General features: G+C 37.0%; 1 protein-coding gene across 6 annotated transcripts in view; it reads right to left on the bottom strand.

Annotated features, from left to right (window-relative positions):
* Positions 1-19139, bottom strand: part of EFR3A (EFR3 homolog A) — a 75932-nt gene that overhangs the window by 45714 nt on the left and 11079 nt on the right. For 4 of the 6 annotated variants that reach the window (XM_027712026.2, XM_027712027.2, XM_027712029.2 and 1 more), the window contains exons 1-4: positions 11850-11871; positions 8075-8151; positions 6169-6296; positions 5141-5291 (exon numbers count right to left, since the gene is read on the bottom strand). In XM_027712026.2, the coding sequence (XP_027567827.2) occupies positions 5141-5291; positions 6169-6296; positions 8075-8151; positions 11850-11859 (366 nt within the window). In that variant the 5' untranslated portion in view covers positions 11860-11871. Of the gene's footprint in view, positions 1-5140; positions 5292-6168; positions 6297-8074; positions 8152-11849; positions 11872-19139 lie in introns of those variants that run through there. The other 2 variants (XM_027712030.2, XM_027712031.2) reach the window with 1 other exon arrangement.

The raw sequence follows: 19139 nt of genomic DNA, 5'->3' as shown, positions 1-19139 counted from the left end.
ATTTCACTCACTGAACACGCAGCATTTCTGAAGCACGTTCCAAGATCATCATTCAGATGACTGAACATTGAGGACACAGGAAAGCTGACTGCAATAACAGTTTTAAATTGTGCACTGTCATCTAGTTAAGTATAAAATTTCTGTGATGAAATGGAATTTTAAGTTTTTACAGTACACATTAATCTATACTTTGCTTTGCAGTGCTGCTCTGAAGTCGTTATTGTTGTTAAACAAAGAATATTTTACTCCTAAGCACACATTTTCAACCGTACTTCAAATATAAAAAATATTCCACCTAAAAAAGGATAAAATTCTTAAGAAAGTCCAAGCACTTGCCTCGGATTTACTTACAAAGCTTTTATAGATGTAAATATGTCATTCAGTCATAGTAAATGCTTGCAAGCACCCAATGGCAACTTATGGAAGTTTTACCACTACAAGCATCTTCTATATTTCATAATCCAGAAGGTACAGAAAGGAACTTACATTGGTAGTATCTTATTTACATTAATTTTGAAACCAAAAAATTTCAGTAAATATAAAAATATACAAATCTATCACAAAGTAAAGAAGAAACATATTATCTATTCAGAAGATGTTTGTTCCAGCCTGAGTCAAGAAAGTTGGATCATATAACCAGGGAGAGAGAGATTGGGCAAGTCTTGCAAGTAAATCATGCAAGTTCTCAAGTTAATTCCTAAGGACATAATTTCTTCTATGTATTAATGCTGTTTTACCACTGTTATGCAGAGAGTACATTAGGAGAAAAATAGTAACTTTTAGTGGTTCCTGGATGTCTTTAAAGAAGGTCAGTTTTTTTTTCATGAAGAATCAGTTTTTTTCATGCATCATATTTGAGTTTGGGTTATGCTATTTAAAGTATCCCCCTGTAAGAACAGCAGGCTGGATCTGAGCAGTATTTTTTTCATATCTGAGCTCCCTAGTCTGCCTTCTATAGCCTGGAATTTTCCCTTGCTTGAAATGGGGAAAGAGGTACTGACAGGTATCACCTTTTATGGACCAATGTATTTTATGGACCAAGTACGTTGTTATTATGAAACTATTACATTGGAAGACTTGATATCTTATAAACATAAGATTCTTACAAACCACACACAACAGGCTTCATAGTGAGTGTGAATGTATGTATGCACTTCACCAAACAAATGCCAGAGGACAAGCACTTCAACTTTCCTAAATAGAAAAGTTTAAAACACTGGATTCACACATTAACTTCACGAACACAGTATTAAAATTGTCACAGTAAATAATCCCAAGATAAGGTTCTCAGCAATAGAATCGGTGATTTAGTTTAGTTGTTAATCGTTAAGGTCACCTGACACTCACTTTCAGTTTTATCAGAATGGGATGGATAATTTCACAGTCTGTTTTACTTTGTGCCACTTGGACGAAAATTATCCTGAACACCACATGTAGAGATGTATAACAAAGTTAGCAATGGTATGCTGGCTCCCAGGGCCACGTTAGTGGGGCTACAGAACAGCAAAACCAGAGAGCACATGTACGAGGGGGAGGAAAACTGCTTGTCTTCCTTTAAATAACAAATGATAACAACCAGCAATAACAGTCACCTCCTCGTGCACAGGAAGCTCAGCACTGTCACTTATGAGATCATTATTTCACTGCTCCTAAAAAGAAATGGCCTTTATAAAAATGAAGCACCCTATCAACTAAAGAAAGCATTTATGGTAAATAATCTAAAATAGATCTGCTATTTTTCAGACAAAACCCCAGTATTTTACTGTCAAAATACAAAGAATTCACTCCATCAGCATTCCAAATTAGCTTAAAATGTTTCATATTCAACTGAGTTTTGTCAATGTGGTTAAGATGAAAGTTTTACTAAATTACATATCCCATTGGTTTAGACCAGCTGCTCACTACAGAAATTTTCTGCCTCTTCTTTAAAAAAATTGTCATAAAATTAAAAATAGATATAAATTGGATTTAGATAATTGTCCCCAACAATTTTGACCACAAGTTCAAAGACTTCAAAGCTTTTCACTTCTATCCTAGTAATATAACACTATGGAGCTAACCAATACATCTAATGATATGCACATGAGAGATGGAGATGTTTTACATAACACTCAGTTACTGAAATTCCGCAGGAAAATAAAGAGAGAAATTTAGTATTGCTGTAAATTTCTAAGGAAAAGCTTGTTGCAATCAGTCTTCAGATCCTGTAACACTTAAGCCAAAGAAATATCACTTCTTCCCACCACGTTTTTTCAGTTTCTTCACCAGCATATGATATCCTAGCACATGGTTAATAAAAATATCTTCCATGACAGAAAAAGCCATTTTGAACCTCACAGACACTGTCAATTCAAAATCTGGTCCAAATAAAAAAAACCCCAACAACTATTCAACATACCCACTACTGAATTTCACTTGTTTTCAAGTATCTGCCTATATAATAGATTTACAATTATGTTACCAAAAAAAAAAAAAAAATCATTGCTGCTGCAGGAAATAAGCTAGTAAAACTTATATATGCAACACATAAAAAGTCACAGGAATTAACTACATGTAACCTGAAGATCAGGCTTAAAAGTACATACATAAACCCTAAACAATTATATATCTAAAATGGTAATCTTCAGGTTTACTTTTTATAAGTAAATCAACTTAAAAAATGAAATTTAAATTCCAAAAATAATAAGATGACAAACAACTGAGTGAAAGTTTGAATTTTTTTCTAAGACATAAAGCAGCAAGTAGAATAAGTTCTGCATCCAAAACCAGATATTTTGAAGTCAGCAAAATACTTTTAGAAGACAGCTGGAGCTTCCAGATCTTTCCAAGCCTTTAAACTACTGAGAGACACCCAGTACACAGATTTGTTTAATTTGAAACCCTAACTTCTGAGCAATCACAAGAGTCCCGACAGCTGAAGCAAAATCTGCTTGTGATGCTGAAAAACCCTACAGCTCAAGTAAGGAGATTTGAATATTACTTCAAAGACATCAATGTCTTTGTATCCCAGCGAAGCTTTGGGATGGAACATAATCAAGATCTACTTATAGCCACAATATCTTTTTATGTGCAAGCAGACTACAAATTTGTAGGGGCCTTAAATTGAGTTTAAACTAAAAATATTACGGAAGGTTTTCCAAAGGTTCCCTGACTTTTCACCAATTAAAGACATTTACTTCACATAAAATTTGGTCTTCTCTTCTAGACAACAGCAGTTTCCACTCCAAAGTAGAAAATCAGAATATCTAAAGTACATGAAACATTTATTCAGTCACTCTACCATCTATTATTGTTGGGGTTTTTTAAATTTGTTTATTTATTTCCTTCTGGAGGAGAGAAAAAAGGCTGAATTTGACTGCAAACTTTCTACATTCCTAATAAAATTGATTTAAGAATCCAGTAGGTCAGTGTCCTTGGTAACAGACAAGCTGTCAGTGCCAATACACTTTGCTCCTCTTGAGTCAACACAAAAAGACTCTATCTTTTGTCTTCATTAACTACAGAAGGCACCTAGGGAAATTAGCAGAGTTAGGCTAAAATTAGTTTTTGGAATACTGTTGAAGAGCTATAAAGATTCACTTTCCTCACAGAAATTCACATTTTATTTAGGAAAACTTAATTATTTTCTGTTTCTGAGTTTTACAAAAGACAAACACAAATTATCTCCTAATTCAGGAAGTCCATTAATCTCCTTTGCTCATAAAAGACTCCCTTAGGAAGTGACAGGAATATCAAACAGATTACCCTAGGGTGGAGTTCTGTACAAGAACATGCCTTTCAAAGTGACACGTGTCTTGTACACCCAAGTGGAGGTTGGCAGTAACTGTTTGCCACCAGGGACTTCAAATGGAAAGTGATGTACATCTTGCCATTTGGCAGCCCGGGAAATAAGTTCCAAAGCTATTTCCCTAAGAGGCCTCACCCAGGCATTATTATACAAACAAATCAAAAGAAGGGTAGCCTGGCTTGAAGACAAATGAATAAATAACATTTTGTGTAGGAGGCGTGTCTAAAGGCAGAAAGGATGTGCCCAGGTACAGAGCCAAGAGAGCATGCCCCAGAGTTAGTAAACTGGTTGGTTAAGAAAGTCCCATGATATGTAAGGATAAAAGGGAGCACGAGTTTGAAATAAATTCTCTTTGTCCACACCACCTACGAGGAGCAGACTTATTCCTTGTTACACAAGGGCCGCACCGTTACAATTTTGCATGTTTAATGAGATGTATATCTCATTACCCTCAGTAAAGCTGCCCTGTTAGTTTGGAGCACAAGGGGACACTTCTAGCCTACACAAAATTCTGCATTCTGCGATATCAAGAAATTCTACTCCAGAGCAGCATCACTTTATTACACCCTCCTATCTCCCTGAACTGCAACTCCCAACTGGGAATCAATCCCAAAAAAAAGCCCAACAGTTCTACTGAATCCATAAAGAACCCCATGCAAGCACTACTCTACATTCATGTAAAAACAATCATTTTAAGTGAAAACATTCCACATCACAATCCTGGAATTTATAAGATTCCTATTTTACCATCTGGGAAATACAATGGTTAGAAGGGAAGTATGACAGAACTGTAATGCTGATTGCACCCATCACTCTATTTGGAAAACTGGATCTCCAAATCTTCATTTTGACACTTTTAGTTATGCCCTTCAAGCAGAGATCTGAATCCTGAAATATTTAAGCCAATAAGATGGCGAGGTGTTGATTCTGAAAGGTACTTTTCAGCTAACAGGAATCTTTCTGTGTAGTGTCAATGCTGGGAAGAAGGATGTTACGTTCTCCTCGCACCATCACTCGTTGCTGGAGAGCCAAACACTGTCTCACCTATACACTGGTTCCAGGAGGGCTGCTTAAAGATTCAAAATATGAACTCACAGAACAGCATTCTTGTTCCTTCCAGAAATCACTTCTGCAGGGAATGAGCCCAGACATCAAAAGCATTTGAGACATTGAAAGGAGACAGTTTATCTGCCTCCAGCTGCTATTTGCTCTGTGTTTAGGCCCAAGTGGTACCCCCTACCACAGACAGAATCTTCTAAATTCATGTGAACTGGCAGACATTTTGTGACTTCTGAAACTACTTTCCCATGCAAAGGTTTACTCTGATTTGATTTAGTGTCTGAGCTTACTCACAGAATTAGTTCCAAGGACTTGCAGCTTTGGTTCGCCTGATTCCAGAAGCTTGGCCACCATATGAAGGAAACTTTCCACAAATGGTTTTATGCTTTGAGAATGACAAGCCATCAGAAGTTGGTCCAATGCCTCCATGGCAATTAAAACATAACTGAAAATTAATTAGAGAGACTTGCATAAAGATGTATTGCATTTATCATTAACTCCATTAGTTCCTTCTTTAGGTCCTTATTACCACAAAAATTAGAAAAGAATGGAAGGCATGTATTTCCCACTGTATAAAAATGAAACTTAGTGCTATTTCTGACACCTGTATTTTTTTTGGGGGGGATGGGAAGTGAGGAATTGAGTGCTGGCCATTTACGCTTTCTATAAAGCTATAAAAATAGTTTTGGACATCACGAAGGCCAAAAAATGATGGTCTGTGATGGATATTGCCCTTCTTTTCCAACTCCTGACACTTGGATTCAACATTTCCCACTTAAACATGATTCAGCCAAAAGCCCATGTACTGGGCTTACATGGCAAGGTTTTGGCAGTGAGGGGCTGCAGGGGTGGTTTCTCTGAGAAGACACCAGGAGCTGCCCATCATGTCAGACAGAGCTCCAGCCAAGCTCCAAGATGAACCCACTGGTTCCCAAAACTGAGTCCCTCAGGGACACTGGTAGTGCCCAGAGTAAGCAGATATCCGTGCTGCAGACCGTGGAGGACCCCATGTTGGAGCCGCTGGATGTGTCCCGAAAGAAGCTGCTGCCCATGGAAAGGCCGTGCTGGAACAGGCTCCTGACAGACTCCATGGAGAGGGGCCCACGCAGGACCTGACCCGTGAGCTTTGCATTTTATTTTCTCCCATGTCTGGCTGAGTAGGAGGAGTGAGAGCAGCTGAGTGGGCACCTGCCAGCCTGACAAGGTTAACTGACCACAGAGGGACTGGGTCTGTCTTGCCTCCCAGACTTGATCAGAACAAACATGACAAAATCCCACGACATACAAGCATCTCTTTTCAATGCTGTGACCTCTCTCCTCACCCATAGCGGTGTCTGACGACATCCCTGCTCAGTCTCTCTGCCAGGTAAGCCCCGATTCGATCCAGCTTTTCTGGTGCAGAAACTGCATAGAAAGTCAACTTCTCCATGTCGGCCTTAACAAGACCATCCTAAAAGCAGAAATACAAATTATAAAATAAAGTTCACAGAAATTATGAAGCTTTTGAAGCGTTTTTCCTTTAGTCTACTCAACATTTAAAGATTTGAGCCTTATTGATAGGAATAAGCTACCAAAAAAACCCCAGTCTTTTGAGCAAAACTGCTGTTAGCTCAGCTGCAAAAATCAGCAACTTTAAAAAATTATGTAAAATATTTTTTAAGGAAATGAAGCAACTATCTTCCTCCTCCTTTTTGGTGAGGGAATGATTATTCTAAAAGAAGGTATTTAGTGAGAGATGTCACCAGTTCTAAGACACACTTCTTCCCTATTGGCATAATGTAATTTTTTTTTTTCCCATCCCCCCAAAAGTTTATTTGATGCATAATTTTGACACTACATACAAACAAGATTGTAGTTTAAATACTTTAGATTGTAGTTTAAACATCTTATTCCTTCAGTGTCACATTTTGAATAATGCTGACCTACAGGGTACCCAAAAGCTATTTGCTAGAAAAAGATAAAAGATTAACATATTAGTTCCAACATGAACTGTAACATGGATGTGCTCAGATGAAGTTATAATCATAACTATCAGGTAAGCAAGATAAGGCTTTTTTGTCTTTTATATTTTTTTATTTTTTCCCTGGAAGTTCATAAAAACATTCTCTTTTTCAAATTAATGTATTTTATCAACAAGTCTTCTCATACTTTGGAGAAGGCCTGCAACTCAGTGAAACATCATGGACTGGCCTGTGTCCTGCAATGAAGCGATGAATATTAATCAAAGCAGAGAGTAAGAAGTGCCAACTCAGAGCTCCTGTGTGAGATTTAAGCCATAACATTAAAACTGTGGTAATTCCAGGTATTTCTACACCTGTATAGAAAGAGTAGATTAGAACAAATAAACCTATAAACCCACACTGTTCTGTGCACGCAATATACTGTATACACAGAAAACATTTCCTTTGAAGTCAGTAACATGCAGTAACTAGCACTCAGTAACAACATATTTTAAAGAAAAGCCCACACACTTTGTAACACATAAGCCAAATATTATAGAAACCCACTGTTCTGCTTAAACTATAACAAATGATGAAAAAATTTGGTAACACATGTAAAAAAATACAGTAGCAGAAGCACAAGCTCTTAATCAGTCTGAACTGTCACATTATTATGTATAGAAATAGGCATTACCAAATGGTAACACTGAAGTTATTAAAATAAATAACACACAGTGTAAGAGTTAAGTTTTAATAGAGCTCCAAGACTGTTGCAGTGAAATGCAAAGAAAAAACTGGACATGAGTAACTGGAGAATTTAAAAGACACCACCAAAAAAACCTTTTGGGTCACAACAGTCTACCAGAACTATGAAGTCAGTAAGTCAAGAATTAAAAGAAATCCTGTAGAAAACCAGAAAATGTGTACATGTGTAACCACACCAAAGCAAGTGTTTGTGGTTCAACGTACCTATGAAGTTAAGTGCTACCTCTGTAGCAGAATACCTTGTTGAATTAAATCTCTGTTTCTCTGAGCAAAACATACTAATTTTATTCTTCAATGAACAGCCCCGCTTTGGAAAGGGAATTAGACAAGATGATCTATATATGTCCCTTTCCAGCTAAATTATTCTACTAACCTCTGTTAAAGCTATGAAGAGCTAAAGCAGAATTTACTGTAAAATGTTAAAAGAGAAAAGAAAAAATAAAATTAAAAAATTACTAAAGCATTAGCTATAACCAAGAATTTCCAAACACCAATCCCTTAAAATTTGAAAGTCATCACTCACTTTTGGATCTTCAGGAAATATGTTATCCACTAGACGCTTGTAGCGAGGTCTTAGCGCAGCACAGCAACAGCAAACTCCTGCAGAGGGAATTACACAACGGGATTTAGAATGCAGTTTTAGGGACTCATTTGAAGGGACAAGCTGACAAGCACGGAGGAAAAAGATATACTGAATTCAGCTGCTTGTCACTCTCAGCAATAAGGCAGAATCAATGTAACTGAAAATTAGCACAAAAAAGTCAAATAAGCAGAACTGCTATCACAGAAACTATGAGAAAATATGGAAGCAACTTGGGTACTAGAAATGCACCTGCTATCCAGCCATACTTAAAAACACAGAAAAATCAAGACATTTTAAAATTTAGTCATATTAACCAAAGCTACTTTAGTTGCTGTTTTATCTTCATTCTGAATGACTATTTCAAAACATCAAAATGTGCACTATGTTCATTCTTCTAAAAAAGAAATCAACTATGAAGTCCTCTGTTTTACAAGCACCCGTATAAACCTATGTAAACCATAATACACAAAACGAGCTCTACCTTCCTTATCCCTTATCCTGCCTTTAACTGGGCATCAGTGAAAAGACAGTCACTTGGAAGTGGAGAAAGGCATTTTTTTGATTTCATTTCCACTTCTATGAGTACTAATCCTGCACTCATATAATCAGAACAACACGTGTAACTCCAATTTTATTAATTTTAAAAGTCATACTGCCTGCTCTAAAAAGATAAACCTTCAAAGCATTGATTGAGTTTTTTTCTGGCACTCAGGGCTACTAGAACCTTGGAATTAAGTTAAAATTCAGCACAAAAATAAAATTAAGAAAAAGTTCCTAAATATCTGCCCAACTGTTTTATCAGGATACATTTATTCCCAACTCTTTTTGGAAATTTTTGAAAATGAGGTTTTAAATGTTTCAGCAGACATATTATCAGACTAACTCACTGGTCCGGCCTCAGATCAACACTAAAGCAGCTCTGATGCATAAGAGCCACTAAATAAACAATAATACACTCAATAATAATATACCAAGTACATGCAGATCAGTGGCTTTCTGGTCTTTCATGTCTCAACTCCTGAAGGATTCAGAGTAGCTAAATACCTTACAGATACCTTATTAAAGGTATCCATTTCCATATTCCAAAAAACCATTACACACTTTACTAAAAACAGTAAAAACTGCAACACGATAAAGTGTATACTGGCAGAAACTTTAACAAGTATAATTTATCTGCAAATTTTTCAGGCTGTGAAGAAGCATTAGACAAATATATTAGGACCTGTATTTTTTTTACTTAAGATATCTAAGTAACCTTAATTGTTTTTAACCATATTTATCAGAACATCTGGGAGATTCACAACAAAGACTTCCCCTGCTGTACTTGTTTTTATTACAAGTGTCTACAGGAGTAGACATTCTCCCTCTATTCCACCTGTTTATTGAAACTGTTTGTCTTTTGGACAAAAATGTATTCTGCTCATACTCTGACAACTTAATGCTTGCAATTACTTAAATAAAAACTACTATCAAAGACAGATCCGTGATTTTAAAGCCATACATTAACTCAAAGTTCTCCCCAGCTCATGAATTAGAGAATCCGGTACCACCAGTAAGATCAACACTGACTTACGACTTCAGTTAGTAACTACGAAAACAAAAAGCATTTAAGGAATAAATGACTGGAATATTGAGAATGTTTGTGTTAAATAGTGCTTCGTTACCACTGTCAAGTTCTTCGTATGACTCCTGCTGACATGTCCTACTCACCGAGGTCTAACCAATGTAAAAATAGACATTTACATGAAAGCTGCAGGTAAGAAGTAGCTAAAATCAAAGTTCTTTCATATGCAACTCAAAAATGTAGGTATTAAAACATATTAGAAATCTACTTGTCTTAAAATTGAAATAATCCACAGTTCTACAAAAATATTCTACTGAGAGCAATGCTGTGCAACATTTTAAAAGTAAAATCATAATAAGAAAGGAACACTTTATTAGTGTCTAGTATATCACTTCATATTGGGAAACTCCAGTAAGACCATCAAAATCCACCAAAACAAGACCTAATATAGTTAAATATTTCTTGAGTTAGGTATGCAACTCTGCACCTGGCTCAACACTCTCTGTACATGGTCTTCCTACTTGATTTTCTACCTTATGGCTGACCTCTAACTCTGGTCCAGAGTAAACAGCATTAGATGACTACTAAGTATAGAAAAATGTTCTTACACTAACTGTAGTAAAATATTTTGATATAACTACCTAAACTACAAAAAGAACAGGAAAATCTTTTAAAATATTGCATGCAAGACAGAGGCAATTAAAAATACATTTATAATTAGTTTCTCTAAGTGATAGAAGAAAAAAATCTTTGCAAAGAACCACAATTTAAATCTTAAAATGGCGTTTTAAACCCATCATAAATTTAACATAAAACCTGGATACTGTTACTCCTTTGAGATGGATAAAGAAATATCAGATAACAGTAGCAACTCATTCTGGCCCCCTTAGCAGGTGGTTTCAGTTAATGGAAACTCAATATTATTGAAACACTGCTCTTCAAATTTATGGTACATAGTGAATTTTGACACAAGAAAAGGCCTAGCAGTAAGTATACTGAGTAAGCTCTAAAATTTTGTCTTCTCCTCATCTTAGATTTTCAGTAGTGTCTTTACATTGTTATGTATTTAATTATAGAACAATTTACATAGAAAAAACCCACAAACTTGCCAAAAATTTTCTGTCATCAAAGTATAAATCTAAAAGAAATATGGATGTTAATCTCACTAAAAGAACTGCCTAAATTAAACAGAACATCCAAATATCAGCAAATGAGAGTTAATCTATCAAGGCTTTCAGACTCCAAAGATATTTTCAGTAGAGAAATATAAGCAGAAAAATATCAGAAATAAAATTGACAGGCACTCCAAAGAACATAGCAAAAAATGAAACAAAAGCAAAAATCAAAACGATTAACAGTCATAACACAGATTTTGTGGGAAAACTATTGATCATTGCTCAGTTATATCATTTTGACATAACCATGAAAGATTAATAAAATTGTAGGAATAGGTTTAGAGAATGTATGAATATAAAAAGACAATGAAACACAATCCCATAAAAATCATGTCGCAACAACATCAAAAATAGACTGAACCCATAAAATCTGGGAACATTTTTCTTCATAGATCAGGAAAGATGAATGTTGCAAAGATGTACAGAAGCTGAGCAATTGAAAACAGATTCTCTACATCTTGGATAGCAATTTAACCCAGATAAAAATTTATCCAAATAAACACATTTATTTCACACAGATAAGCTGTTTTGTAGGTCTATAGAACACAGTCACTAACTCAGGTAAAAAGAACCCATTCCATTTTATGCAGGTTTATTAAGGAAAAATCCTATGACAATTCCTTTTCAGTGTCAGGCAAAATTTGCATTTTAATCATCTCGCCCTTGCAGACATCTCTACATCATATTATACCAGGAAATATAAAGGTTTAAGCAGTATCTATAGAAGTTCACATTGCTATGTGAGAGTCAACATGAAAGGATTAAAAAATACTCCTTGTTTACTTTTCCAGTATTGGGATTTTCCAAGTTAAAACATGCATGTTCTCTTCTGCCGAAGGAGTCCTATAATCTGCATTTTCGAGTTAAGGCTGTACACATTTCCCAGCTGTACGGGCAGTTCTTGTGACACACGTTTATTCTACACAGCAGCAGCAAGATACAGTCCCCGCTATCAGAAAATGGTAATTTCACCTACCCAAACACATACATGGTCTCGGTTCAAAAGCAGAATTATAATCATAGGCTTTTTCTTGCTCAACAGTTGGAACTTGCACATACTGCCTCATCTTGGATTTTACTCCCTGGGAACTCTCTTGGTTCAGAAATTTGCTCTCTCACACTCCCATAGCAGCAGTTCCCGCGAGGGCTCTGCAGCACTGTAAGCTTATCTGATCAGCTCTGTGACATCTACATAAAGCCACCAAACACGTGAAAAACATCAGTATCAAATTCTGTTAACAAGGCCAGGCACAAGAAAGTAGAAAAGAATAAAAGATGCATTGTCAGTGTGTGATTCACAGCTCCTCGAATGAAACCGCACGGAAACAGTTTCATTACTTTGGCTTTCCTGGTACACACAGTTCATTATTTCTGTGACTAGAAGTAAAAAATCCATACAGTTTCAGATAAAACTATACTCAGTCAGCTGCCACATATCACTGCAGAGTGATAAATATTTTAGTAAAACCTACTCACTTGATCTTGCAGAAGAATGGACAGAAAGAAAAGTATACAAAGCAGACTACTGACCAAAAAGACTTTTTAAGACAGAAGGGTTTAAAGAAACATTTGAAAATTAATGAAATTAAACATTATCTCTAATAATACTTCTGAGTTTAAGAAGCAAGGATTAGAGAACTTAAATCCTTAACACCTTTACTCACAAAGATTATGAAACATCAGGTAGAAAACACTTTTGAGTTAAACAATTCTGAAGTTACTTTCTTGCTTCCCATTAATTCTCAGCACTTTATTGTTTCAATTCCTACATTAAATCCACTTGGGCAACATAAATACAGGATTTTCATACAGGCCTTTTTTTAAACCCTGGAAATCATAACTACTGGTTTTAATAAAAACGCAGCGAATAACATCCACTAAATGACAACTCCATACCAACTCCAGACTTAGAAGATTAATGTTAACAAAGTAGTGTTTACTGCTAATAAATTCAGAGAAAACACTAAGTTGCACAGAAACTGTCATTACATATTTCACTAAGGGAAATCCTAGAGTGCAAATAAGAAAAATGCACATTACAATAAGTTTTATTTCAAATTAGTTTGTCTGAATATTTGTGCTACCTCTTACTCATAAAAAGATTACAGGAAAACAAAACCTTCAAAGAGACTTTAAACATAAAGCACTAACTTCTTTCCATCAAGTTTAAAACTTCCACATTATTTTCTTCTTCATGAAACCCTAGCAAAACAGAAAACAACTGTATGATTTATCTAACGCTACAATTTCTTCCAAAATTTGGTAATGCTGTCTAATATTGTTGTCAACAGTTTGCAGAACATTAACAACCTGAAGCAAGATTTCACGTTCACTCACAGAATATTTTGGTCATGACTCAAGTTCGGATCTGGTCGTTCATATCTTTATTGACTATCCTCCAAGATTAAAAAAATAGATCTTATTCTATCAAAAATAGTATAATTAACATAAAAGTTTGAATCTACAAATAAATGTTTTGCTAATATCAAGAAACTGAGAAATACTAAAATTACATTTGTTGCTCAATGTATTTAAACATAATTACGTTAAAATTTATTTGACTTCTATACATTAAACTTTCATTTTGTTTATTTTTCTGTATCCAAGATGAGAAAAATAAACAAAAAGAAAATTCTTTTAAATATCGAAGGAAAGTGCATAAAATAACACTACAACCATTATCACTTACTATACCTGGTTAGTTTGGAACTGTTAATATCAGTTGACGCATTTAATTCAGAACTGAAAAGATTTTCAAGGGCATTCCCCTTCTACTATGAAAAAGAGATCAGATATTTTAGAACAAGAAAATTATTCCAGCCATATAAGGGAGCTAATTAAAAATATTCTTCAATCTACTATAAAAAGAACAACTGCTGTAAGGATGGGCTCATCAGCCATTGCAATGTCACTGCAATGCACTCCCAGAGGGAATAGTGCACTCATCATTTAGACAAGATGAATCTCATCCCTGGGTGAGCCTCTCCTCCTCCCACCGGAGTGACAACTGACTTCCATACACCTGGTTTCCACTCTCCCTCCACCAAAAGTCAGCAAAAATAATGTCCAACCTGCAGATGAAATTTTTGTCTTGAGAACACAATATTCACCTTGATGTGAATTTCTCACCTGCTGACAGTAAAATCCCAGTAACAGCTAATGGGGAAAATTCCATCCATACGTAAGTTCGGCAATTTTGCATTTATTTTTAAAAATATTTTGGTGCTCAGGTTATTTGAAACAAGTGAAAAAAACCCCAAACTTTTCTCCCTAGAATTTATTCTTACTGTAAAGCTAATTATAAAGTGTGTAAAGTATCACATATAAGGTGATATGATTTCAAGATGTGTTTTTCTATACTGGAATCACAGAATCACTAAGGTTAGAAAAGACCTCTAAGATCATCAAGTTCAACTGTCAACATAGCACGACCACCAGGTTCACCATTAAACCATGTCCACAACTGCCACATCCACATGTTTTATGAACACTATCAGGGATGGTGACTCCACCATTTCCCTGAGCAGCCTATTCCAATGCCTGACCACCTTTTCTGTGAAGAATTTTTTTCTTAATATCCATGCTAAACATCCCCTGGTGCAACCTGAGGCCATTTCTGCTCATCTGTCACTTGTCACCAGGGAGAAGAGACCAAACCCCACCTGGCTACAACCTCCATTCAGGGAGCTGTAGAGAGCAGGAAGGTCTCTCCTGAGCCTCCTCTTCTCCAGGTTGAACACCCTCAGCTGGTCCTCATCAGACTTGTGCTCCAGATCCTTCCCCAGCTCCATTGCCCTTCTCTGGACACGCTCCAGCACCTCAATGTCTTTCTTGTCATGAGGGGCCTGCAAATGAACGCAGGATCTGAGGTGTGGCCTCACCAGTGCCCAGTAGTTGGTTGTCCTGCCGAAGAAGGACAATCACTGCCCTGGTCCTGCTGGTCACACCATTTCTGATACAGCCCAGGATGTCATTGGCCTTCTTGCCCACCTCGGCACATGCTGGCTCACATTCTGCTGCCTTTGACCAACACCCCCAGGTCTTTTTTTGCCAGCTTTCCAGCCAGTCTTCTCCAAACCTGTAGCACTGCACGGAATCAGCATGGAGAGATGCACAGCATGCTACATGTAAAAATAATTTGAGTATAAACTTTTTGTGAAAGCAAGAAATGACAGTGTATGTGAAGATACTAATAAGAAGCAGGAAAAAAACCCAAGCTAGTCAAATAATGCTTACCGCTAAGCTTCTTCAATGAAGTATTCTTTTCAGAAGTAGCAATTAAAACAAATCCCTAGGAAAGATATTATCTTTGGGAAAGTGCCTTTTAAAGACTCCTGATCCATTAAAAGGAAGTTTTCCATTACATCAAATTCTCCGGTTGCATTCTTTTACACAAGTTCCACCACCTGCAGTGTTTCCATACTGTCTCTTCTTTCCTCCACCTCTGTTCTTTTCATATAGTAACTTTGTTTAACTTGCTCATTTCTGTTCTCCTCAACACCAGCTCCACCTTTCCTACTCTAAGATTATACCAGCACTCTCTATTTTTAATACAGCATTAAAATTACCTAAAATTAATTTGATTCCAGTGAAAGAAGCTCTATGACATTATGAGTTTTGCTTGTTGGTTTGTTACTTATCTTCCTATTAAACTGGCCTAGGTCATTTATTTCTCATCACTGAAACAATATAAAAAGGAAGTTTTGTCCCTCTGACTTCAGGAGACTGGAAAGACACATCTACATAAACCTCCTTGACCCCTCTCCTTCACAGGTGGCACTGATAACCTGATCATGGTTAAAAAAAAAATAGGCAAAGTCCAGCTTTCATTCCTGCTTTCAGTATTTGGTTCACAATCAGGTAATGAGCTCTAGGTGATAAACCCAGCACAGGAAAAAAACACCCCAGAGCTTTTGTGTCATCACATTCCTATTTCTAAGCAAATACTGATTTCATAACAACGTATTTCATCTGAAAAATGGGGACATAAGCAAACTACTGGACTAAAGGAGAAGGGGAGGGAAATGGAGGCTCATAGTGCTTTGTGTATTCTCTGAACCACATGAACTGGCATTATTCCTCCATCCAGGCAAGTAGCAGAGCATGGAGCAGACTCGTAACACTAACAAAACACCCACTGTACACATCCAGTAACACACTGAGCCAGGAGGACATTCCTTCCCTACTATTTTATTCAGAATAAAAAAGTAAAGAAGGATTGACATTATCACAGCAACCACTTTCTTCTGCTACTTAACACAAATATTTTGATCTACTTCTGCCTGTCCAAATGTCTGGCATGCTCCAAGATCCATGGGTACAGGTGAATGATGTCTCCTCAGCACAGTGATGATCCTGGCATAGAAGTAACCACCCAGTACCAGACTATCCTGTTGAAAGCCTGGCTTCACCTTGACCCTAACCTATTCTCTAACCCAGATGAGCCATTTTCAGAATGCTCCATCCTTGAACACTTCCCAGTTGCAGAAAACAGCTGCAGAGGGCAGAAGAGTGTGCTGTAACCTTTGGAGGAACACAAAGGCCAAATAACTTGGCTTTACACTCCTCCCTGAGTTCCACTGAGGAGAGGGACTGCAAAACCCACACCTCTCATACCACTTTGTTCCCACTTTGTTGCAACTAAGGAGTAACACCTAACACTGAAGATCATTCTACAGAAGGTGCTGGTGCACCTCAAGATTGAGATGGACACTGTGTCTGAAGGGGAGAAAAGACACTATGGAAGGCATGGTTGAAAGGTTAACAGTCCAAGGAGGAACACTTAGCCTATCTCTGGGGTGGCCAGAGGTGGGTAATGAGGAATTCTTGAGGGATGTCAACGGCAAAATTTTTCCAATAGGGTCACGCTCTGCTTCTGGAGCCTTCAAACTCTACTTCTGATCAGCAGGTTGGTCAACTACAGGTAAAAACATATATACTTGGCTAAATGCCTCAGTAAACTTTGGCGACTGCTACATAAAGCCCAGGCTACAGAATCCCTTCCAGATGCTCAAGCTGGTCATATCTTTTCTTCCCAGTCCCAGCTCCAGGCAGCACAACAGACGAGGACTTTCTCTGTGCCACTCCATCCATGCCCAGTTCTAGTTTTAAAATTTCTAAACTAGATTTTTCACATTTCCCATTCCATTGCATTTCCTCAGGTTACTGGACACGGTCGTCTTTCCTGACAAGGAAGAAAATTATTTTGCTGTTTTAACACTTGCTGCTCACTTCTTTTGCTACAGGAATTCACGTGGATTAGGCTGTTGCCTTTAAAGGAACACCTGTTGTACATATATGAATTCTAAGAATGAGAGTGGCATCAAAAGGGAGCTGGGACAAGAGCACACGTCTGGATACAGCTCTGGGGGAGCATTAGGACACGATACGTTGACAGTCTATTAAGCAGATGCTAAATCAAAGGCAACATCTCACGGCAGTACCACGAGTTACACGAGCTCCCATTGTAAATGTACCCTACAGAAGACAAGCCCACTTCAAACCAGTAACTAGTCAGCAAGTGCCCAGGCTTTCAAGTCTTCTCAGGGTGATGAACACCTGCAACTTTGTGCACTGAAAAATCTGAATACAAAGAAGCAAGAAGAATTTTCCTGACTACTGTTACTTTTTCCATTTCCTTAAGACAATGCAGTTTGTTTTCTTGATCCAATCCACAGGGCAGGAATACAGTTGCAGTGGTAAGAACTCCCAGAATCTTATGCTGCTATCCACCTTTTCCCTGAGAAAAAAAGGACGGTCAGAACAGTGGTGTGACTTCTCCATCACAGGTATCCTATGACTGCAGTATCTAGGCAGGGAGGATTAAATTCTCCACTCCTGCCCAATGGTGCCTTTCAGCACACGTTGCACAAACACACAGGGCTGAAAGCGATCAGGGAGTAGGTACCACATTGTCACTTGAAGTAAAATAAGGCACAAGAAGCTTTTTGTGAATGAAAAGGGCATGTATGTCATGATTAAAAGTCCTGATGATGAGGAGAAAGCAAAGGCTCACAGGCTTTCTTTCTGGAGCCTCAAAGCTAATGCAGTAGGTAAGTTTAACTCAGGGATTTTAATTAGTATGGCATACACTGCTGAGCTGTACACAGGACATGTAAGAGCGCGTGGTTCTATAGATCCTTTTTCCTTTTAAGATATCCCAAATGCCAACATAAGCACAGCCAGAGCTTCAAAAACAAGTTTTAACTTCATGTGAGCACATTAAGCTACAAGTTTCCGTACATATGCACAGATTTTGAAAAACATTTCTCAATTAAAAAGAAAATGTTCTGTTCACAAGTAGTTCAATACCACGTTACATAAATTTTATTTCCCCCAAACATACACATACATAGAAAGCAACATAAGAAAGAATAAATGAAAGCACTTTTGTGCATCCAGAACCATACTGTGGTATCTCCTCTGAGAAAACAGAGTGCAGCAATTCTCCCAAGGCACATACACAGGGCTCCAAACATGACAAAACATCTGCTCCTATTCAGCCACAAAAGTGTTTAAACTATATTGACATTAATGAAAAATAAAATGCTAAACAAAAATGTTGTAATGTTACTTTGAAAAATAAGAGTCACAGAGGATACTTAAGAACTCAAATTCTTGTTTAAATATCACCAATCTTCAATAAAATACTCTGTGTCTATTCCTACCTATTCCTTTGATTTTCCCAGAAAACATTTACAAAATAGGATATGGCAATTTGGACACGGAAACATACACATTGTTTCCATTAAAAGAACATTAAAAGAATGTGGAATCAAAAATTTGAAAAAATCTTGTTACATATTACAAAAACAGGTCCTTGGAGCTGCCAATACACTCCATTTTCACACTTTCTTTTCTTTGCAGACAGCTTTACCTAGTTCATCCTGCCCCCACAGAAGAGAAGCTTTTGAACAAACCAACAAACAGAATTTTATGCAACAACTTCTCAATAACAAACAGTTTTAAACACAGACTTGAAAGAGACAAGTTTCACTAAAAACAGCCTCCTTCTAGTTATAAAATATCCTCATGGTTGTTACCTTTCACATTAGTTCTAAAAAGTCCTTCAGCTCAAATTCAGGTTTCCTACAAGAACTGAAAAGCAGCTGTTAAAAGGTTCTGAACTGTTTTGTCTCCCAAACAGTGAGATTTAAGGGTAAAACATATTCCTATCTAGAACCACATATCCCAGCTAACTAAAAAGCATCCTCCCCCCTCCTGTAACATCTAATGAGTCAGAGAGTACAAAAGGAACACAGAGGCA

This window comes from Pipra filicauda, unplaced genomic scaffold, assembly GCF_003945595.2.
Source record: "Pipra filicauda isolate LSUMZ 115617 unplaced genomic scaffold, ASM394559v2 scaffold245_size1146780_pilon, whole genome shotgun sequence".
Taxonomy (NCBI): domain Eukaryota; kingdom Metazoa; phylum Chordata; class Aves; order Passeriformes; family Pipridae; genus Pipra; species Pipra filicauda.
This window is presented reverse-complemented; position numbering and strand designations above follow the sequence as displayed.